General features: G+C 41.5%; 1 protein-coding gene across 3 annotated transcripts in view; it reads left to right on the top strand.

Moving 5' to 3' along the window:
* slc24a2 (solute carrier family 24 member 2) overlaps nt 1–24,775 on the top strand; it is a 211,196-nt gene that overhangs the window by 128,950 nt on the left and 57,471 nt on the right. Inside the window, exon 1 of one of the 3 annotated variants that reach the window (XM_055632764.1) lies at nt 22,666–23,098. The exons of the other annotated variants lie outside the window; for them this stretch is intronic. Within the exon in view, the coding sequence (XP_055488739.1) occupies nt 23,090–23,098 (9 nt within the window). The 5' untranslated portion in view covers nt 22,666–23,089. Of the gene's footprint in view, nt 1–22,665; nt 23,099–24,775 lie in introns of those variants that run through there. 3 annotated transcript variants of the gene reach the window in all.

Below are 24,775 nucleotides of genomic sequence, written 5' to 3'. Positions count from 1 at the left end.
CAGGACAAGTGGTCTAATTTATTGGAACCCAACCACCGTTCTACATATTATTCCCTCCATCATCAGCAAACTGTAGTTGCAGTGTGCACCATCTGCAAAATGTAATGTTGTTATTTCCTTGTGTACTTCCAAGAGTGGGTCCCAAACCTTTTATTTCTTCCACCAAGAAAAGCAAGACTATGTGAGCGACATTACCTGCAGGTTTCCCCTCAAGATATTGATTGCTATCTCCATTTGGAAATGTATCACTATTCCTTCACATTTTCTGAGTTTCAATCCAATGACATTGTGGGAGCATTGTAAGGACTATAGCAGTTCACCAGACCTCAAAATCATTTGGGAAATGACCATAAATATCAGTGATTCATCTCAAAAAAGGAATAAATAAAGGCACTGCATCCATATAAATTTTGTTTATTTCCCAAGTATAATGTGTCAAACAATAACTTGTATTTGTGTAGCACCTTTGATATAGTAAAATGTTTCTTAATACTTCACAGAAGCATAATCAAATCAACTTTACCAAATTATTAGACATTATGACAAATGTCTGAAAACTAGGTCCTAAAGACAGGTTTGTGAAATATTTAAAGAGGAAAGAGAAGGATTTCTAATCTTGACTAACAGTGCCAGGGCATTCAGATACTCAAGCGTCAGAGAGAGAGAAGCATGGATATCTCTGAATCATGGGTTAGGGGGAGGTTAAGATATATGGCCCCAAAGTCAATCCCAACAGCTCCAGGCTCTGCTTCCAAGAAATGAAGGCATTCATTAATCCAGCTTAGTCCTGAAGTGTTTTATTAATGATTGTTGTATGTGGAGTTGTTAAAGGTAACACGTTACCTGAGAATTTAATTCTAAACAATAAGTTTTTCCAACTCCTTGCATTGCTCAGACAATTAATAGTGCTAGAGTTGTGCATTGTGATTATTTACCACAATATTGTGTGTTTTGTATACGTTTTTGACTGAACTTGTTTCTACTTCAATACTATTTATTTATGAAAGAATATGTTAAAAAACAAAAAAAAAACAAACAGGAGGCTTTCAGTATGCAGAACACATTGAATGAACAGATAATAAACAGATAATTGAATGGGAGTCAGAAATTTTTCAGCTGTGTTGATCCTCTCAACTGACCTTCATTTGCAACGTGACTGCATTTAATAGGAGGTACATTGACACGCATTTTGGAGCTTGGCCAGATGGTGATGAATGACACCATGGGGAAAGATGCTGAGCTTATTCTGAGTTTAGTTTGCATTGGTTTATAATTTTGCAGGATGTCCATGTAAATAGTGATCCTCAGCAGTAAAGGGAAATAAAGTTTGGGACCAGTGGTGAACGGGGCTGATTGTGTTGATGGAGACTGCAATCAGTTGAATGCTCAGTGGACTGCCCTGGCAGAAATAGACAGTTACAGTATATTGCCTCCTTGTTTCTACCTGCATTTCTTCCTCCTTGCTTCTCCAACACCGTATTCTCACATCAGCTGTTGTCTTATAAGGAGTGACAAGGCCTAGAACTTGGGGTGGCGTGTGGTGGGCTCTTGGGCCCGTGGAATAAGTACAATGTTTTAAACTTAATGTACCAACTGGGAACCAGACTCGAACACCATGGACTAGGGCCTGTTTTTACAGTGTGCTGCAGCTAGCTTTGCATTCTGTGAATGCCCCACAGCGCAGAACCGCAGAACCACATAAATGAATCTTACAGAGTGAGCAACCAGCTGCACACATGGATGTAACTGCAAAGATTTGGATGTTCGCATTCATCAGTCCAAGGAAAATTGTCCACTTTGTAAATCACACAATTTCAAAGAGATTCTAAAGCATGTATTAACATTGCACTGGATGGTAATGTTTCTAACTCATCAGAGCCTTTAATCAAATAGAGCTGAGGCCTTTAATTGATTTTGTTTTCTTTGGCAGGTATTCACAAATGGGATTTTAAACAAATTTGCAGCTTCCATTCAAAGGATTACCATATTTTATCCTGTCAATAATTGCTCCTGAGCAGCGCCAGATACTACTTCTACAAGCCAGTTTCATCAACATTGTGAAATATCATTCATTTCTCAGCCAGCGTCCAGTTGCAGTGTACACTGTATTCCAATGTTAATCCCATCTCCCATCTTTCAAAAATAACCGGCAATGCAAACAGCACACCTCATAACCCAAAATTATTTATTTTGATATTGAAAATGCAAGTCATGGCTCAAAACTGTGCACTTCCACAAACCCCGGAAATTTGTTGTTGTTATTTTGAAGGAAAAAGTGAAGTTGTGTTGTACCCCAATCTCTTCGCTCTTGTCCTTTGCCAGTACAGTGGAAATGCTTAAGAGGTCTCAGCAAAAAGGTTGAAAGATGAGCAGTTGTGTTCAGGGCAGATAGTCAATAATGTGTGGATAAAAAAACCAGAGGAGGTTGCAATGCTAGGATGAAATGATACTTCAAAATGGGATGGTAGTGTCAATTTCATTCATTGAGATTCAGTGCAGCCTCATATGTGGAAATAGAGAAATTGGTCAGAACACCTGCCCTTTGAGTCAATTCACTATCCAAAAAGATTATGTTGATCCTGCACCTCTATGTCTTTACCAATATTCCTCACTTTGCATGCTTTCTGAAAAGAGCAGGTGATATTTGAGAGGGATGTTTTTCAGAAGGAATTGGCTGATTATTACTAATACTTCAGTCAGGGGAGAGTTCCCAAGGCAGCGTGAAGTATAGATGGAGTCCATGCTGGGGGTCTGATCTGTGTGATGAATCGGACCACATCCACAACTCTCTGCAATCTTCTCACGGTCTTGGATAAAGCTGTTCGCAAACCTACCTGTGATGCAACCTAACAGTATGCTTTCTATGGTGCAACTGTGGAAGTTTATAAGAGTCGTTCAAGACATTACCAAGCTGATACTAGAATCTGTTAACTCTTAAGTACAATCTTCCTATGGTAAATGTTAATGTAAATTGAGCAACAAGATCGCATGAATCATCAGCAGGATGAATTTATCTAGCAAATGCAGATGGATTTTGAAAGGTAGAGATTATCAAGCTGCATAGAGCAGATAATTAATTCAGATTATGATTAAATTGTACAAGGATACATGCAAACAAAGCACATTTCTCTCCATCCTCCAATGGTGTTGGGACAGACTAAATAAGGAGGAAAGTAAGAGCAGAGGACAATCTGAAATCTGCTTCTGAAATCCTCGACACTGCCACTGGCAATGATAGTCTTTTAGAAAACCAGGAGACAAGAGTTCTTGCCTTGTAGCAATACAAGTGGCTTGAACCTCTATGTTTCTATGTTTCTATGTTTCTACTGCTACAAGATATGTCACCTACTTTGAAAGATGATGGTACAATAGCTCTAGTGGTATTCCCAGACCTACTGCATACAGCAAGATCAATTTATGCCAGATAAAAATGACACTGTACATCATGGAAAAAGAGGTAATACATCCCACTACGTTTCTCCTTACTTTGGAAATGGCTATACACCGTCACATTATTCTGCTGTCTGCCCACAGCTCTGCAATCATTTCTTCTTGTATTTACCAATTTCCCTCTTGAACAGTACAATTGAATCTGTTTGCAGCGTACATTTGATAAATCATTCGAGAAATAAGTATGTGCTATGATGGACTTTTTTGTCAGTTATTTTCAACTTTCCTAATAAATCCCCTGCTATTGGAAGTGGTTTCTCCTACAAACAAAGCCTTCATAATTTTGAACATTGATGCCAGTAAAATATTGAGATAATTAATTAGGAGTAGATTATGTTTTACAAGTATGTGTGTTCAGTGACTCTATTTCTGGAATCTTCCTATTGCTTAAACAAGTGACAAGGCAGATGCTCAAGAATTTAGTTTCACTTTCTCTAATGAAAATGTTTTATTTTCTCTCTTATTAGTCACCCAGTCCACTAGACTGACCAATATAACTGCTTTGGAAATGTACCTTTTAATGAATTGATATTGATCATGCAGGCTTTTGCTTGGGAGAGAAGGGTTCATAACCAAAGAATAAAGATTACTGACAAAAAGCCCAGCCCAGCAAGACAAATTACTGGAATACATTGTCTGAATCTTCTCCATTTCCGTGTCTCTGCTAAATTGCTCTCAGTCACTGGTAACCTTGCAGATCACACATTTTGGACGGGCTTGCTCAACAGTGGGGAATGGCTAGAGTTGCAAAAGCTGGAGTAACAACCAAGTTTTTGCAGAGAAACTGGACTGTCCAGCTAAGGGTCTTCATGAATAACATGAAGCTGTGTCCTTAAGGAAGGTTGATTTCTAGATCATAAGGTCATGTGATAGGAGCAGAATTAGTCCATTCGGCCCATCAAGTCTACCCCACCATTCAATCATGGCTGATCTATCTCTCACTCCCAAAGCCATTCCTCTGCCTTCTCCCCATAACCCCTGACACCTGTACTAATCAAGAATCTATCTCTCTGTCTTAAAAATATCCATTGACTTGGTCTCCATAGCCTTCTGTGTCCCAATATATTCTTCTTCAGTGTTGAAGTAATACGTTACTACCTACAAAAGTTCCTGCAGACTATCTCTTGCAGATGCACACTTCAATTATGCCACTGAAGCCATGTCCATTGAGAATGTAGGTGCAGTCCTGACCACTCTTATGCTGCCAGTTGCAAGGGGATGGATTCAGCTGTTATTTACTCCTGCCTCCACATCAAATTCAACCCTGCTGTTATCAGGTACTAGCTTGTTCCTTGTCCTCAGCTTGCCTCAGTGTTTCTGGTCTTATGCTCCTTGAAATTGAAGACCCTTTGGAGTTTGTTTAGAATATTGTGCACTCACTGATATTAGTTCTTCAAATGGGACTTGGAAGCAAGTAAAGCCAGCATTCCTAGTTGCCCCTTGAGAAAATGATACTGAGCTGCCTTCTTGAACTGCAGCAGACGTTTAATGGTGGTGTATACCAGTAGTTTGCTCAGCCATTTTAACCTCACACCTGAGAGTGTGCCAGACGTGGGTATGGATGACAAAGTTCCTTTCAGTGAATATTGGTGAATCAGTCAGGTTTTTATAATTCTATGGTTCCACATCTACCATTACTGTTGTCCCACTCGGTCTGATTGGAGAGTCCTGCTTGTGGTCTTGGACACGAGGTGGAATTTGGCAGTGTGGGTCTGGGAGGTTACAAGGCCGAAAACAATGGAGGGAAAAATTCCTGAGGAAATAAAGTCTGAACTCACCTGTAAACTTCTCGACTTTGTCCTTTGGCGCTGTATTGACAACTGCGTTCTGTTCTTAATCACTGGCAGAACTCAGTCACTGAGAATTGGTCATAACCAACCATGCTGACCCTCAACACTGGTGCGCCTCTGGGTTAAGTGCTCAGTCCCTTCATCTCTTCCCTGTATATACATGACTGTGTGGCAGGGTACTACTCCGACTTGATCTGTAAGTCTGAGAATAGAAATATAGCAACATAGAAAATAGGTGTAGGAGGAGGCCATTCGGCACGTCGAGTCAACACCGCCATTCAATATGATCATGGCTGATCATCCAAAATCAATACCCAGTTCCTGCTTTCTCCCCATATCCCTTGATTCCATTAGCCCTGAATACATCTCTTGAATACATCCAGTGAATTGACCTCCACTGCCTTCTGTGGCAGAGAATTCCACAGATTCACAACTCACTGGATGAAAACGTTTTTCCTCATATAACCATATAACCATATAACAATTACAGCATGGAAACAGGCCATCTCGACCCTTCTAGTCCGTGCCGAACACATAATCTCCCCTAGTCCCATATACCTGCGCTCAGACCATAACCCTCCATTCCCTTCCCATCCATATAACTATCCAATTTATTTTTAAATGATAAAAACAAACCTGCCTCCACCACCTTCACTGGAAGCTCATTCCACACAGCTACCACTCTCTGAGTAAAGAAGTTCCCCCTCATGTTACCCCTAAACTTCAGTCCCTTAATTCTCAAGTCATGTCCCCTTGTTTGAATCTTCCCTACTCTCAGTGGGTAAAGCTTTTCCACGTCAACTCTGTCTATCCCTCTCATCATTTTAAAAACCTCTATCAAGTCCCCCCTTAACCTTCTGCGCTCCAAAGAATAAAGCCCTAACTTGTTCAACCTTTCTCTGTAACTTAGTTGCTGAAACCCAGGCAACATTCTAGTAAATCTCCTCTGTACTCTCTCTCTATTTTGTTGACATAAATATCTAAGTCCCTTATTCTTATCTGCCCCTTATTCTTAAACTGTGACCCCTGGCTTTGGACTCCATCAACATCAGGAACATTTTTCCTGCATCTAGCTTGTCCAATCCCTTAAGCATTTTATATGTTTCTATACCAAGTCAAGTCAAGTTTGTTTGTCACATACACATACAAGATGTGCAGTGAAATGAAAGTGGCAATGCCTGCGGATTGTGCAAAAAACTACAGAACAGAATAGAACAGAATCAGTATTTACATTATTAGAAAAAAACAGCAATTTAAAAAAGACACAACACAACAGTAAATTGGTACAGTAAATTAGTCCCTGGTGAGATAAGAGTTTACAGTCCTAATGGCCTGTGGGAAGAAACCAATACCACCACTGTTGGCCAGATATAGAACAACAGTGAAACAAAGTACGGAAAAGAGAAAAAAGATCGAAAACCTTGTGCCATGGCATCAGAGCAACAACCAAACCCTTAATGCTGTCAGGGTTCTTCTTCTTCTTCTTCTTCTTGTGAATGAAACATAAACCAAAGGAATAGTTAGATCTCAAGCCGGGTGTTGTGCAGCCAGGTTGTTGTCTCTGCGTCGGCCGGGCCCTGAGCTCCATTTGATGGGTAGTAGAGCGGGCACCCAGAGATGACATGGTTGGCTGTCTGTTGTTCTGCTCCGTATTCACAGGCTGGGCTCTGGCGGAGTCCCCATCTCCACATGCTGGCATTGAAACACCAACTCCAGTACGAAGTCTGTTGAGCTTCACCCATGCTCCCCTGGGGAGATCTGGGCAGCTTTTATCTGGTGAAGAGATAAAAGCAGCATGAAAGAGTTGGTTGTAGACCCAAGGAAGCGAGTGGGCGAATACAAACCTGTCCTGAACAATGAAGCTGCTGGGTGACAGCTTCAGGTACTTGAGCATCCATATTACCAGCAATCTAGGTAAATCTTAGATCCTTTAAACTGTGGTGATCAGGAATAGGCAATAGTGAATTTACTTCCTTGGTGTCTGAGAAGATTTGGCATGTCCATGAGGATTCTTTTGAACTGATGCGCTATGGAAACCATTCTGATGGGGTGCATCTCAGCCTGGTTTGGCAACTGCTCTGCTCTTGACCATCTGAACCCACAAAGAGTGGTGAAGACGACCCAGTCGTCATAGGCTCATCACTTCCTTCCATCTTGTCTAGCTTCACGGTGCATTGCACAAGGTAGGCTGGGAGTATTGTTAAGGATGCCTTCTCCCCTGGCCATTCCCTTTTTCTGGAACAAGATACAGGAGCTTGGAACCCTGGACATTCAGACTGAAGGACAACTTCTTCCCAGAGCTATTGGACTCCTGAACTAATCACCCCTTTCATATGCTCTTCTTGGAAGTGCTGCCATGTATTCTTATTCTTAACTCAACCTCATTGTTATTGCACTACAGTTCTTTTGATCTACACAACAATCTTTGCACCATTCTGCTGCTGAGCATTTGGTGTTCTTTCTATTTTTGTATCTATCATTACTGTATAGCATATCCTGGTTACTCTATGAGCTTCATGTGAACAAGGAATTTCATTGCACCGTGGTGTATATGATAATAAACTCATCTGAATCCAAATCTGAATCTGTGTGATGTCGTGTTCTGATGAAGGGTCCTTGACTTAAACCATTAATACGCTTTTTTCTTCCCAAAAGGTGCTGCTTGACCGGCATTTACACTTATTCGATTTTGATTACTGTTAATTCATATTAGCTTTCTTTTCATTGTTTCACATTATTTAATAACTCAATTTAATGACCCTGCTTTGCTAGGATTTGGGCTTGTCCTCATTGCTTTAGGTCAGGCCTGTGAATTTGTCCACTATGCTAGTGTTGCAGGATTTACCCAACCTTTCTCTGTACTCTTTCATGTTACCTCTATCTTTTTCCAGATAGAAGTACAATTCCAATCCCATTTATGTTGTGCTGGTTGACTCAAAAGCTACCACACCAAAGCATTCCACAAACTTATAACATTTGGTGTGAACATTTCCTTCCCCTTTTCAAATAATATTATCGGGATGTATATTTGTGTCAATTTACCAACTTTTGAAAACAATCTTTAGTTTCTTGTGCAGTTAACATCTGTAGATTGGCTATTTCATACTAGCCAATTATAGTGTTTGTTAGTACAGTAGTAAATATGTGTTGTATCTTGATGTGTGTTCAAGTTGACTCATTACAATATCTTAAAGACATTTTGGGAACCTGAAATTACCTTCAATATCTCTGCTCCAGTGAAGGGAGCTTTAACCTTTCTTCATCATTAACTTGTTGTGCTTTTGGAGCACCTGCTTCACATGGATAATGGAAGGGTAAGACTTTAATTGCTGTTGCTGGGTGCCAATCAGCGAGTGAAATTAGATGGCCTTGGAGCAATATTGAACATTATTTTACCCTGCCAACCTTGGTAGTTACAACAATGGATTAAAATTTTAAGCCCTTTCTGAGAGCTGAGGTAAAGCCACTTGCCCAAAATGCGCAGCTGTTCCTTCTTCCCAGCGTGGCTAGGTTGCTAATGATGGGAAATGTGTTGCGCTTAATTAGTTTGCATGACATTAATAAACAGATATCCATGTGGGATAGACTTAGAATGAATTTCCTTCTAGCATTGATGGAAAGTTCACTGGTTGGAAAAACATGATTGAGTCCAGTGCCAACAATGCCAGGGCACGCCTGGATTCTCATCTATTTGCCCACACGGAGAGGAAATCTGTTCATCAAATTTGAAAGCAACATTTCAAAGCTTCGTGTAATCAGTAAGAATGCTCCTTTCTAGTTAAAGAAACATCCAAACGTCAGCCAACATAAGAACTGATTTTGTGTCTATCTTCGGTGTAAACCAGCATCTGCAGTTCCTTCCTACACATTTGTAAGCTCCCCTGCAACATCTCCTCAAGGTATTTGTTTAAGAAGGAACTGCAGATGCTGGAAAATCGAAGGTAGACAAAAATGCTGGGGAAACTCAGCGGGTGAGGCAGCATCTATGGAGCGAAGGAAATAGACAACGTTTCGGGAAGGGTTTCGGCCCAAAACGTTGCCTATTTCCTTCGCTCCATAGATGCTGCCTCACCCTCTGAGTTTCTCCAGCAGTTTTGTCTACCTTCTCCTCAAGGTATGCCTACTTTGAAGAAGTTCCCCTCTCTCCGACAAGAGTTCCGCAACAACCCTCTCTCTGCACACATTCTGTGATTCCTCCTGCTCTCATTCATTTGTTCTTTGTACCTTTTCATATCTCTAGTTTCCCTCTCCTCTGATTCTCAGTCTGAAGGGTCTTGACCCGAAACGTCACCTATTCCTTTCCTCCAGAGATGCTGCCTGACCCGCTGAGTTACTCCCACATTTTGTGTCTATAATCAAGGACATAAGCAGCCAACATAATGAAGGAGCTTTCTCACCAGGTCTTTTATTTTACTCATCGCTCCCATCAGGCAGAAGGTACAAAAGTTTGAAAGTGCATACCACCAGTATCAGAAACACTTTCTTCTCTCCTGAATGCTTACTTCTGAATGGTCCTTCCATAAGGCAGGGTACAGTCCTCATTCTCCAACCTACCTCATTATGATCATTAGACATCTTCTGTGGAAATGTTACACTACAACGATGAGAACTATATTCTGTACTCTGGTTCTGGATACTATATTCTGGTTAGAGATATGCAATATGCAGAGTGGTCCTGCTGCATTGAGAGAGTGAAAATGTATCCATCAATGTAATAACTGCTGTGGCACCAACCCTCAAGGGTGTGGCACCAATCCCCAGGTCAATGCTGGCCCAGAACTGCAGCCCAAAAGTGATATTTGTCAGTGTTTTCATGGGGTTTCTCAAAGCAGCATGCAGCTGGTACACAACCAGAATGCATTCAGAGCTTACCATTAAACAATAAGTGCGTGTTTCCTTTATGCGCCACTGCTCTACAGTCGGTGACCTCTGTTTGGAAATGCAAGCATCACACTAATTGGCTAATGCTTGATGCTGCTAAATCTGGGTCGTGCTTTACAATGAAACGAAATTCTGGTCACCTTGACAGACTGACCCTGGGTCTTAAGTAGCCTGCTTTTCTTAGCACTGGTTACTTTAAAAATGTGCCCTTTATCTAATTTAAAGAGCCAGCTGTTGCCAGAGCTAAAGCAAAGGATTAAAATATATCAGTTACCGCAGTAGAATATTGGTCTATGTTTCTGCTTTAATTTTAGTGCCTACACTGGCAGCATTGTGTGAATTCTTGCCATGAATTTCCTTTGACACCAAAGGAATGCTGGTGCCCAAGGAAACCCCCATCTCAATTCCCAAGGTTGGAAGATTTAACGTGAGCATTGCTTCCATTTGCAACAGAGTCCTGGCATTTAGTTTGCATCAGGAACCTCAAAGTCCTTCATTCACTCTAAGATTTAAGAAAATCAATTATGAAAGGCGAGGCTCCTTTTCAAAAAGTGGGCTGGTTTCCGTAATGTAATCAGTTGCTCTGAGGCCCGTTGGCAGCAATGGACCCGAGGGATACAGAATAGTTTCTTGACTGTCTTGCCTACAATGCTGCCAAGGCATCATGCTGATCTTGCAGAATAAATTCAGACTGAATGTCATGAGATGACTATAAGACCCCAGATAGAAATATATAATTATTCATGGAATTTATCTTTTCTTTAAAAAGTTTTGGTCTCCAAATCTGAGGAAAGACATTCTTGCCATAGAGGGAGTACAGAGGAGGTTCATCAGACTGATTCCTGGGATGTCAGGACTTTCATATGAAGAAAGACTGGATAGACTCGGCTTGTACTCGCTAGAATTTAGAAGATTGAGGGGGGATCTTATAGAAACTTACAAAATCCTTAAGGGGTTGGACAGGCTAGATGCAGGAAGATTGTTCCTGATGTTGTGGAAGTCCAGGACAAGGGGTCACAGTTTAAGGATAAAGGGGAAATCCTTTAGGACCGAGATGAGAAAAACATTTTTCACAAAGAGAGTGGTGAATCTCTGGAACTCTCTGCCACAGAAGGTAGTTGAGGCCAGTTCATTGGCTATATTTAAGAGGGAGTTAGATGTGGCCCTTGTGGCTAAAGGGATCAGGGGGTATGGAGAGAAGGCAGGTACAGGATACTGAGTTGGATGATCAGCCATGATCATATTGAATGGCTGTGCACTCTCGAAGGGCCGAATGGCCTACTCCTGCACCTATTTTCTATGTTTCTATGATGTGGGAGACACAGACTGAATAGTCCAGTAGAGTAACCTGGCTTGGGGATGATGCGTTAAACACATGATTTTATTGTGTTCCTAACAGCTTCCTTCAGTCACAATTTAGACAAAACACCAATGTGCCGAAAATCCATGGTCAGTTTCTAAGAGACAAAAAAATAGCATCAACCGGAAGCCTTCAATGAATCTGAATTATTGTTGATCCCAAGATCCCTATGATCCACTCGCACATTTTTTCAAGAATGATCAGCTTTTAAGTTGGATTGCCACTTTGAGGATTTAGAATTTTCTCTCTTATTTTGGCGGTACAACGGCAGGGCCAAGATTCAAGATTCAAGATTCATGAGAGCTTATTGTCATGTGTCCCAGATAGGACAATGACATTCTTGCTTTGCTTCAGCACAACAGAATATTGTAGGCATAAATAAATACAGAACAGATCAGTGTGGCCATGTACTATTGAATATATATATATACACACATAAATAATCAGATAAAGTGCAATGGGCAATTAATGTTCAGAGTTTTGTTTGTGTTGAGTTTGATAGCCTGATGGCTGTGGGGGAGTAGTTATTCCTGAACCTGGACGTTGCAGATTTCAGGCTCCTGTACCTTCTACCTGAAGGCAGCGGGGAGATGAGCGAGTGGCCAGGATGGTGTGGATCCTTGATGATGCTGGCACCCTTTTTGAGGCATCGATTGCGATAGATCCCCTCGATGGAAGGGAGGTCAGAGCCGATGATGGACTGGGCAGTGTTTACTACTTTTGCAGTCTTTTCCGCTCCTGGGCGCTCAAGTTGCCGAACCAAGCCACGATGCAACCGGTCAGCAGGCTCTCAACTGTGCACCTGTAGAAGTTTGAGAGAGTCCTCCTTGACATACCGACTCTCCGTAGTCTTCTCAGGAAGTAGAGGCGCTGATGATTTATAATTGCATCAGTATTCTCGGACCAGGAGAGATCTTCAGAGATATGCACACCCAGGAATTTGAAGCTCTTGACCCTCTCCACCATCGACCCGTTGATATAAACAGGACTGTGGGTCCCCATCCTACCCCTTCCAAAGTCCACAACCAGTTCCTTGGTTTTGCTGGTGTTGAAATCCAGATTATTGTGCTGGCACCATTTGGTCAAACGGTCAATCTCACTTCTATACTCTGACTCATCTCCATCAGTGATACATCCCACAACAGTTGTGTCGTCAGCGAACTTGATGATGGAGTTCACACTATGGCCAGTTACGCAGTCATGAGTATAGAGTGAGTACAACAGGGGGCTGAGCACGCAGCCTTGATGTGCTCCCATGCTGACAGTGTGTAGGTCGGTAGGCTAATTGGTTGCTAGCATGTGGGTGAGTGATAGATTCTCCAGGGAAATTAATTGAATTGTAGGGTGCATGAAAATAAATGGGGTTAATGTTGGGCCAAATGGCCTGTGTCTGTGCTGTACTGCTCTGACTTTCCAGTCCAATTTTGAAGGAAAATGACATTGCTGGAGTGTCTTCATTTTGGACATGAGATTAAATAGAAGTCCTATCGGTTATTTTGGGGGAGTCCAGAACCAGGGGCCACTGTTTAAGAATAAGGAGTAAGCCATTTAGAACGGAAATGAGGAAACACTTTTTCACACAGAGACTTGTGAGTCTGTGGAATTCTCTGCCTCAAAAGGTGGTGGAGGCCGATTCTCTGGATACTTTCAAGAGAGAGCTAGATAGGGCTCTTGAAGATAGCGGAGTCAGGGGACATGGGGAGAAGGCAGGGACGGGGTACTGATTGTGGATGATCAGCCATGATCACATTGAATGGTGATGCTGGCTTGAAGGGCCGAATGGCCTACTCCTGCACCTATTGTCTATTGTCTATTTTAAGTAGGATATCAGGTTACACTATGAATCTTGCATCACTATTTTAAAGAAGAGTAGGAGAGGTATCTGAGATGTCCATCATGTTTATACTGGCTCTCAAAGCAATCTAATCAATCCCATTCTTCACCTATTTCCCTGCAATATATTCTCTCCCACCTATCAATCAATTTCCCCTCATTCTCCATCCACCACCTACATTAAAGGTATCATTGAGAGAATATGCAAACTAGATAGAGACGGCACCAGAAATCATGATTAAATTCAAGTCACTGGTGGACAGAGGCAGCAGTACCATTCCACTGTAATATTCTGGGTGATATTTTCCCCAATTCTGCTGAAACAGATTAACATTTATTGCCACATTATTCTTGGAGTTTCAGTGTGTGATGGGCCTGTCCCACTTAGGCGACTACAGGAGACTATGCAGACATATGCAGTCGGGTGGTTGCCGGGGAGTCACCTTCATGCTCGGAACTAGTCGCGGCTTCATTCTGGTCGCCGCTAATTTTCCAACATGTTGAATAATTAGCAGCGAATAGAATGAAGCTGCCATGGAGAGTAACGAGAATTCTCGTGCCGTAGGTGCAGTGGTAGTGGGTTGCCAGGAGGTCGAAGGTTGTCGTAGGTTTTCGTAGGTTGTCGCCGGTGCTGACCGGTGAATTTCATTGGCTCGTTGGGGAAAAAAAACGTAAACAGTAGTTTTCAAAACCAAGGATAACCGACTGGTAATTTTAATGTCCGCCGAGCTTCACAGCTGTGTATCTCTGGCTTCTTAAACATTGTCTCCACTCCTCCTCCCTACCCTGTCTCCCCCCTTCTACCTCTGCCCCCATTCCCCTCCCTCTTTTAAAGGAAGTGATCCTTCTCGCACACTGTGCTTTCACCGTCTTAATTACAGCGCCAACCTTCCTATTCATCGTGGTGTGCGTCTGTATCACATTGGCTTTGCACCGTGTGAATTTCATTCAGACAGCGTCCCCCCGCTTGCCCTGCCCCCCGCCTGCATAGCTGGCTGGTGAAGGAAGTGATGTGTGTGTGTTCCAGTCTGACAGTCGCCATTCCAGTCGCCGGATTTTCAACAACCGACTACGATTTCACAGTCATCGGCAATCGCCTGAAAAATCGCCTAAGTAAGACAGGCCCATATGTTGGTTACAGCATTTCCTGAATTATATATGACTCACTTCAGAAGTATTTTACCATAAAGAGGTTATGAGGAAGATATAAAAGACATTCTTTAAGAGTATCAAGAGATTTGAGACTGTTCATTTGTTATATGCACCGGAAATGAACCGGAACAATGAAATTCTTAATGTTGCAGCTTTAAAGGCAATTAGATGCATCAATAACAACAAATATACAATAAATTATCGTTCTAAGTAAACTAGACTATGACAGTGCAAATACTAAAGTACTTAAATCAACCTTAGTAGTGCAAGGTCATAGTTTGGTGTAGTTGCAGTGAGGGCTGTGCAGGGTGGTTCAAGAACCTGATGGTTGATGGGAAGAAGCTCTCGTTCAATGGTGCTTTATTGTCACATGTGCGATGTGCCACACCGCAGTTAAATTATTTTCTTACAAACAGCCCTGTAGAGTATTGCCATACCTTAGCTCATCCTCGATTAGCAATTATACAGAAATAGCCTACTGAGCCCGCATGCAAGAGGCGCCATGTTTTGACGCAATTTTCCAAGTCCAGTTCGTGCTCCAGGTGTTATTCAGGCTAGACCCAGGCTGCTGCGGACCTTCAGCCTTCCATGGTCGACTCGCAACCAATGTCCTCTCCTTGCCTGTTCACCTTTGTTCTCCAGACCTTGAAGGCATGGTGGACTAGACCTCTGCTCTCCTACCGGTCTCATTCCTCTCCTGTCGCCTCCGTCGTTATCGTCGGCTCCATCCTCCTGGTCTCTAGGCCTCGGGGGATATGCGGCGGCAGCTCAGCGGGCTCCACTCCCAGGTCACGGACCGCCAAGCATGAGCCAGCTCAGCGGCTACCACTTGCCGGCCACCTCCATCGGATGTGATGTACATTCATGGTCTGCTGGCTTGGCAGCTTCCTTCTGTTCTTGAACCTAGAGGTAATCATTCTCAGGTTCCTGTACCTTCCTCCAACTGGTAGCAGTGAGCAGAGAACATGGCCAGGCTGGCGTGGGTCTTGCATGACATTAACTGCTTTCTTGAGGAAATACTTCCTGTAGATCCCTTCAATGATAGGGAGGTCAGTGCCCATAATGGACCAGGCAATATTCATAACTTTCTGCAACTTCCTTCATTCCCGAATCAGGCTAGTGTGTCTGTCATTTTTAATTATTTCAAATCCTCTTGCCCAGGTTACTGCTGCATGTGCCCAGTGATTTTAATAATAGATTCATGATTCAAAACATTTTCAACACCGAGCAGGTTGGGACACAGCAGGCCATTGTGGTCATAATTACTTGAACCTGAAATCAGTATTTAAGGCCAATTTTCTTGGTCCTTCTGCTGCACTGATTTGCTTTAGGATGGAGAACCATCTGACTTTTAATTTACGGTGAGATATTATTAATTAGTATTTTATTAATCACCAAAGTTGAACTCCATTCTTCATTTAGTTAGTTTCCAAATAGGCCACTAGGTGTCAGACTCCACAATGTGGAAATGTTCCATTGTCATGAGTCAGACAGCAAACTCCAGAGTCAGACTCTGCCACATAATTACACTGCAGTAAGGGTGAGCTGCAGAGATTTTTCCTCTTGTCTTTGCTCATCCCACCATCTTCCTACCACTGCAGGACGATCAGAAAGTGCAATATTAGCCATTAAAACCAACCTGATTTGCTTTATACTGAGTTTCTCCTCAGCTGATTTTAATTTCAGTAGCAGAAGCTAATTTCTGGTGTGGTGCCTTTAGAATCAGAATCAGAATCAATTTATTTGTCATTTGGACCCCTGGAGGTCCAAACGAAATGCCGTTTCTGCAGCCATACATAACACACAAATAGACCCCAGACACAACATAATTACATTTAACATAAACATCCATCACATAACTGTGATGGAGGCCAAATAAACGTATCTCTCCACTGCCACTCTCCCCCCCCCCCCCGATGTCAGAGTCAAAGTCATAGCCCCCGGCTGGCGATGGCGATTGTCCCGCGGCCATTAAAGCCACGCCGGGTGGTGCGAGGTCGCACACCGGGTCTTGGTGTTGATGCCCCCGGTGTGCGCTCGCAGAGTCCGCGGCCATTCCAGCCGCGCGGGGCAGCGGTGCTAGGCCCCGCTCCAGGAGCTCTTCGACCCCGCAACTCGGGCGGGAGAATTCGCCGCCGCAGAAGCCCCGAAAAGCGGTCTCTCTCCAGGGAGCCGCGGGCTCCCGGTGCCGCCGTCCACAGACCTGTCGTTGGAGCCTCCGACTCTCCGGCAGCAGCAGCAGCAGCAGCAGCAGCAGCAGCAGCAGCAGCAGCAACAGCATCAGCAGCAGCAGCGCTCCTCCACCGCTCCGGACCCGGCCAGCTCCGCGACGGTGAGGTGAGTCGTCACCTGAGTCCCCGGTCTCTTCCTGTTGGAGGCCGCTCCTCGTTACGGCCTCAACGACGACTGAGACCCGACGAGAAAAGGTCGGGTCTCAGTGCAGGGAGAGATTCAAAAAGTTTCCCCCCCCCTCCCACCCCACCCCCACTCCCCCACACACACACCCCAACATAAAATAACAAAAACTACACAGAAACACAGACAAAAAATAATAAAAACGCGGACAGGCTGCAGAGGCCGCTGCTGGCCAGAGCCGCGCCGCCTACCGGATCTTTAACATCTTAACCCATCAAATCAATCATTGCTTATGCATGTGGGGTTATGCATGTGGGTAATCCTGGTAAGCCTTCCATCTTGGGTCAAGAGAGAAAGTACCTCAACCGATCATAAAACAGGAAAACCTTTTTGTAATTTTTCAAGTCTAGTCCATTCAATCATGGTTGCTCTATCTCTCCCTTCTAAGCCCATTCTTCTGCCTTGTCCCCATAACCTCTGACACCTGTACTAATCAAGAATCTACATATCTCTGCCTTAAAAATATCCACTTACAGCCTCCACAGCCTTCTGTGGCAAAGAATACCACAGATTCACCACTCTCAGACTAAATACATTTCTCTTCGTCTCCTTCCTAAAAGAACATCCTTAATTAAGGATATTCTTAATTAATATATTCTTAAGATATTCCCATTTCTCTACCAATACTGCCTACCCTGCTGAGTTCTTCCAGCAGATTGTTTTTTAGCTCCAAATCCCAGTCTTTGCCATCTCTTGTTTCTCCATTTGAGACCAAATGTCCACATAAAAAACATGATGTAAAGGGAGCATTTTTAAATTTATGACCTGCTCAAATTAATGGCGCACAAAATTACAGTTATGTTTTATTTCTTCATTTAGACCTAGGTGAATCACCTAGCCCATATTACTGACATGATGAAGACATGTTAAAATATTGCTCTCATTCTCCGGTCCCACCTTCCAGCTCCCCTTCAAAAGAAACTGAGTAAAGAATACAGTTTAAATGTGCCCAAGAGGCGTAAATCACTGCAGAAGACAGTGATTAAGTACATTGCTTTGAAGTATTTGGAAAGCTAATAACCATGTACCACAATTGTCTCCAAATAGAATTTTAAATCTGCTCTTGGCTTCAAACCAAAAGAGAGATTGAATCTTTTCCATTTTTGATGTGTTTGTTATTTTTTGAGAAACTAATTGGAACTATGTCCAATAAGCAATGATTTGATTCAAAAAATGGTTTCCCATTGACATGTTTAAATGGGTAGAACAGACTTACTAGATTGTTTACTTTGCTGTAATTAAAAAAATAATAATTTGAGAACATTTTCCATTTCTATGATGGCTGCCTCCTTGTGTTCTGTCTTATTAGTGTTGGTTTATTATTGACACATGTACTAAGATACAGTGGAAAAAGGTACATACATTAATTTGTTTCCTGAAATCAATAACTAGTTCTGTTGTCATGCTGACATTGATGGAAAGGTTGTTGCCTTGTCACCATGCCACTTTGCTCTCTATTTTTTTCTTGGAACTCATCGTATTGTTGTTGGAGATACTACGATGGTATCATCTGCAAACTTCTGCTAGAGCAGAATTTAGCAGGACAGTCATGAGTGTATCGGGAGACTGGTAAGGGGCTAAGAACACATCTTTGCAGGGCACCAGTGTTGCGGATTATTGTGAAGGATCTTGTTTTGTTGCCTTCATAGAAACATAGAAACATAGAAAATAGGTGCACGAGTAGGCCATTCGGCCCTTCGAGCCTGCACCGCCATTCAATATGATCATGGTTGATCATCCAATTCAGTATCCTGTACCTGCCTTCTCTCCATACCCCCTGATCCCTTTAGCCACAAGGGCCATATCTAACTCCCTCTTAAATATAGCCAATGAACTGGCCTCAACTACCTTCTGTGGCAGATAATTCCACAGATTCACCACTCTCTGTGTGGTGAATCTGTGGAATTCTCTGCCACAGAAGGCTCCTCACTGATTGTGGTCTATGAGGATTCAGTCACAAGGGGGCGTGCTGATGCCTAGGTCCTGGGGTTTGGAGATGAGTTTGATTGGAATTATTATGTTTTAGGAGCACATTTCAACTCAATTTAGATTCATTCTAGGATATATAATGGGAAACTTTGTCGCAAGGCAATCATGTCGACAACTGGAGGGTTTCTTTCAGGTAAACAGTAAAAAGTTCTGAGTAGAGGTTTTTCAGTCAAAGGGCAATTGAAAACTGGAATGCAAAGCCTGATTGGGTGGTGGAAACAGGGAAACATAGCTTTTAAAAATATCTAGACAAAGCGTAGACGGCTATGGAGTAAGTGATGATCAATGGAAATACTATACATGGGTACGATGGTCGGAATGGATGTGGTGGGCTGCAGAGCTTGTTTCTGTAGGGTATGACTGTTCCTTCCTGCAATGTGAATCTGAATTTAGCAAAAGGCAGAAGTATAGCCTGTGATTGGTTTGGGTACAAACTTGCTACCGGCATATGTCAATGAATCGAGTTTATCTACGGCCCATATTTTAGCCACAATGATCAAATACATCAGAAACACTCTGACCAGAATATTCAGTACATCTAAAACATTTCATCAGTTTTCTCAAATAGTTTCTTATCTATGTACAGTATATGCAAACAATCTACCTATCAGGTGATACTAATCCTTTGGTTATTCTGTTATTGCAGTTTAGAATTTATTTTTACTATTTCAGTTCGCCCAACAATCTTTATACCATTCTACTGATTTGCATTCATTATCTGTATTTATTTTTGTATCTGTCATTACCGAATACTCTATGAACTTCATGAGAAATGGGAATTTCATTGCTTCCTGGTAGATATGACAATAAACAAATGTGATCTAAATGTGGGGATTATTGGGTCTGAGTAATTAATTGAGTGGGATTACATTCAAATTTAGATGCATCTAGTACTGGTGACTTTTTTTTTTCCTGACAAGAAGTTGTTATTTCATACTTGAACATTGAAGTTGTGTCTGTCCTCAATAAAATGGCACAATGGCACAATTAGTTCAGATTGCTTCTCAAACAATATTTAGTAAAGTTTACTTTGGCAACTTAGCTAAAAAGTATTCACAAGAGACAAAATGATGTGGAACTCTGGCAGTGGACTGAAGAAATACCCTTAGAGAGAACTGTAATATTCACAAACAAAGCTTTCATTTAACTTTTTTTCTAAAATTTAAAACTGTGCTTAAGAAAGAATTTGCATTAATGTAGCAAGATCATCCATGGATCTATTGCATGAAGATTGTGCAGCTTCTTCAATCAAACTTGTATTTCAGATTTACCCCCTTTTGACTGTGGGTTGGATTAGTATGGAAAGTTTTTGTGAATCGCTGCACACTCAAAGGGAAATAAATATTGGGGAAGGGTGATGAGTTCCTCTTTGGTGACAGACTATTAGAAAGAGAAACCTGATTTAAAAACTCAACTGATTATTGTTTTTTTTGTGGTTAAGCACAGATTTTTTTTTAGAGGAATTTAATGAGATCCTGGAAACAAAATCTCATAAAAATAATTTATGATAACACATATAATTTTGAAGAAACTTTGGGGTAAGGAGGTTTCTATGAGGTTGTGAGGAAGGATAATCAAAACTAAATACTAAAACCATGTACAAATATGGATGATCAAACACGCGGGAACTCACTGCGACCTTGCTAAAGGGACATGGGAGTGTTGGGGGATGAAGCATTCATGGCTTAATTGTTTAGGTTGTTGTTGAGATTTACAAGGATATTTAGTTCATCACGATGAAATTCAGCAATGTTTTATCTTTAATCTTTCACCGGTGGTAAAATAAGTCAGTAACTATCCGCAATAAGACAAAATTGTACATAACAGACAGGAAGCCTGGTGTCAAAGAATTCAGTCGGCATGTCTCCTTCACTGTTTGGTGATGTTTTCTGGATCAGAGACGGGCAGCAAAATTGCAACTGACAGCTTTGAGTTGCTGGTGATTGATGTTTGTGAAGAATTAATGATAGAGTCATTTCAAGTTATTGCAATCATATTCCACCACTGATTACAAGGAAATGTCAGTCGATGTCGATATTTAACTTTGGCCTGTTATTGCAGGAATGGTGGAATTGTTTCCATATGTCTGTCACTTGGATCCTTTCTATCAGCAACTAATTTTCAGAAGGTCCCATTTGCAATTTACAAAGGTTTCATAATCAAGACTGAGCAGACTGAGGCTGACGGATAAGTGTTTCATTGTGTGACAATGCCCTGAAATCAAATCATAAATTTTCCAAAAAGGTTGCATTATGTACTCCGTAGTCTCATCAAAGCGATGTGAGAACACTTGATTTCAAATTGATATTCAAATAATATATCACAGCTGAATAGATTCAATCTCTGATTCTCCATCTCCAAATATCAGCCAAACATCCAATTGAGTGCTGAGTTATGTTGCTCGAGTCTTTGGGAACTTGCTGTCAGAAGGTAGTCCTAGATATCTTGCTCTATAGTCACTTTGGTAAAATAAGACAGATGACGTTCAATCATTTGGGAAATGGCAGGACAAATTGATGCTAACATTTCACTTGTTTCTAATTAATCTTTTGAATGTTACTTTTAAGCACATAATTTTGCACAGAAAAGCAATAGAAGTTAATTTCTTCAAGTAGATATACCAAATATATTTGTTCACATTAGTTCACGATCTCAAACATGAATCAGATGAATCTTGAATAAGGAGCTGGCCACAGCACAGCTATTTGGTAAATAGATCTCTATATCTGCTAACTATTTAAAGAATGCAGTGGTTTGCTAAATGAGTAAATGAGTAATGCAGGGCTTATCAATTAAATAACTAATTTGGCAAGAAAGACGAAAAATAAGCATGCAGGTTATACTGTACTCATAAATTAAATTTTCATCACCGTCCTATACTAAAGCGATTTGGCATCTCGAACCAGTCTGACTTGGAGTGATTCCTGCTACAATATAGTTGACATTTGAATCCCCACCCCTCCAGAGTCATTATGTTGCTTAAGATGCAACAGTGATAAATAATCACAACAATTGCCAAAAAGGATAGAAGGATAGAAGGCTAGAAGAGTAGTGAGATGGAAAACATTGCGGGAGCACCATCGCTAACATGGCAATAGAGGTTTGCTGAGCACCACCTTACAGGGAACAACAGTATACCTAGCCCTGTCACAATAGCTAGAAGTGTTTACATGAAAAATACAGTTTATTACATTGCAGAATTAGTCATATTTATGTGCAATAACAAACTGCAATTATGATGGGGAAAAAGTTGAAATTGCAAGTAAAGACAGAAAAGCCAAATTCAACATGCCAATTAATGTTAAGCTGAGCAGAGAGAAACAATACATTTTAGGATGATAGTCTTTCATCAAAACTGAAAAGAATAATGAAGGAGGACAGCTGGAATAACTCTCTGGTTTGAGTAACGTCTGTGTCTTTTATCCCCACTGACCCACTTGCTCAACTTGCTGAGCAAGCAGTTTGTTTTTTGCTCCAGATTTCGGCATCTGCAGTCCCATGTATTGAGGAGAGTTTGGGGAGGAGAAGTAAAAAGGAAAGGTCTTTGATTGGATCAGGAGAGACTCACTAACCCAAGTGATGATGGTGAAAGTTGAAAGGGCATAAAGATGAGTGAATAATAAAAGAGATGTCTGGGGGAGAGAGTGTGGATAGGAAGTGATCATAAAATCTGAAATTATCAGTGAGGAGATAGACATGACACAGAATTAAACAATAATTCGGAATTTGAATGTGGATAACATATAACTAATTTGATAAAGTTAATAAAACTACAACTTAAGTGGTGTTAGTGGCAGAGCAAGGTGAAATTGACTATCAGTTTCTGTCAACCATGTAAATATCAAATTAATAAATATTTCAACCACCCTACATCTGAACAACGTCTTAAACCTGCATAAATTTCTGATACAGAAAGAGGTGTTTCTTAATTAAACGCTTGTGTATTTGTTGGACTGCTTGCTACATCACCTCTGTAGCATTTCCAAACTCTTTAATACTGCCATTTTCTTTGAAATATTTTCACATTTTTTTGTAGGATATAGCTTTTGTTCCTCTTCTCTGAAATGAGTTATTTTATGATTGCTTTGCTGATTGTCTTCATTTTATGTTCCTTTCCTTTAATTTATGATTTACTGTTTTATTCACTTGCCCCCGCCCTTCACTACATATAAAGGTGGGTAAGCAACGGGAAGCCATTGCTGGTCAGAAGAATCCCAACATGCTCACGGTAGGAGCAATTGTAACTAGTTATTCGTGGTGATGTTGTTGTGGTTTCTAGTCATTCATGTGTCTTGGCTGTCCACCCTGTGTCATGTGGTGTAATTGTTCCAAATTGTCTTAAATTTTTGCTGGTTGCAAGAAATCTGAATACAGAACACACGCTTGCATGAACTTTATTGATAAACGTGTATTGTTGTGTGCTGAGAATGACTGACTGCATTAAGATATGAACTTGGTACACAAAATTGCTGGAGAAACAGCGGGTGCAGCAGCATCTATGGAGCGAAGGAAATAGGCGACGTTTCGGGCCGAAACCCTTCTTCAGACTGATGAAATTGTCTGATTAAGATATGAACTACCTAGTTCATGATTTGAATCTGATTGGAACCACACTATCGCTTAATGAACACTGCAGATCTCTTTCAAATTTAGCTAATAGACATAGAAACATAGAAATTAGGTGCAGGAGTAGGCCATTCGGCCCTTCATTCAATATGATCATGGCTGATCATCCAACTCAGTATCCCGTACCTGCCTTCTCTGCATACCCTCTGATCCCCTTAGCCACAAGGGCCACATCTAACTCCCTCTTAAATATAGCCAATGAACTGGCCTCAACTACCCTATGTGGCAGAGAGTTCCAGAGATTCACCACTCTCTGTGTGAGAAAAGTTCTTCTCATCTAGGTTTTAAAGGATTTCCCCCTTATCCTTAAGCTGTGACCCCTTGTCCTGGACTTCCCCAACATCGGGAGGAATCTTCCTGCATCTAGTCTGTCCAACCCCTTAAGAATTTTGTAAGTTTCTATAAGATCCCCTCTCAATCTCCTAAATTCTAGAGAGTATAAACCAAGTCTATCCAGTCTTTCTTCATAAGACAGTCCTGACATCCCAGGAATCAGTCTGGTGAACCTTCTCTGCACTCCCTCTATGACAATAATGTCCTTCCTCAGATTTGGAGACCAAAACTGCACGCAATACTCCAGGTGTGGTCTCACCAAGACCCTGTACAACTGCAGTAGAACCTCCCTGCCCCTATACTCAAATCCTCTTGCTATGAAAGCCAACATACCATTCGCTTTCTTTACTGCCTGCTGCACCTGCATGCCTACCTTCAATGACTGGTGTACCATGACACCCAGGTCTCGCTGCATCTCCCCCTTTCCCAATCGGCCACCATTTAGATAATAATCTGCTTTCCCGTTTTTGCCACCAAAATGGATAACCTCACATTTATATGTTGCTTTAGAGTGCAAGCCATATTTAAGACAGGGTAGATTGGGTTTTTTCAATTCATTTCTATGATTGTCAGTATTGCTAACTCGTGAGAATGTTATGTATTTTAAACTCGACCTATTAAGATCTTAGAGTAGAGAAGAAATAATTTGGTCAGCTATGAGAGTACAGTCTTTTCTTCAATTCAATCTTCACCCCATCCCTCATAGCTTTATGATCTTGCCCTCTTTGTAATATTTAACCAATTCCCTTTTCAAAAGATTGCGATTAAGTCAGTCAAGCAGTACATCCATATATTGAAATAACTCACCCGAAAATGAAATATTTTCTCACATTGCTTTAGCCTGATTACCATTATCTCTGATAGACCCACCTTTTTCCCCATTAAAGATGTTTATTTATCAAGAACCCTTTACAATTTTGATCATGTACCAGTTCTCCAAGGAATC

This window comes from Leucoraja erinacea, chromosome 3 (assembly GCF_028641065.1).
Source record: "Leucoraja erinacea ecotype New England chromosome 3, Leri_hhj_1, whole genome shotgun sequence".
In the NCBI taxonomy this organism is placed as follows: Eukaryota; Metazoa; Chordata; class Chondrichthyes; order Rajiformes; family Rajidae; genus Leucoraja; species Leucoraja erinaceus.
This window is presented reverse-complemented; position numbering and strand designations above follow the sequence as displayed.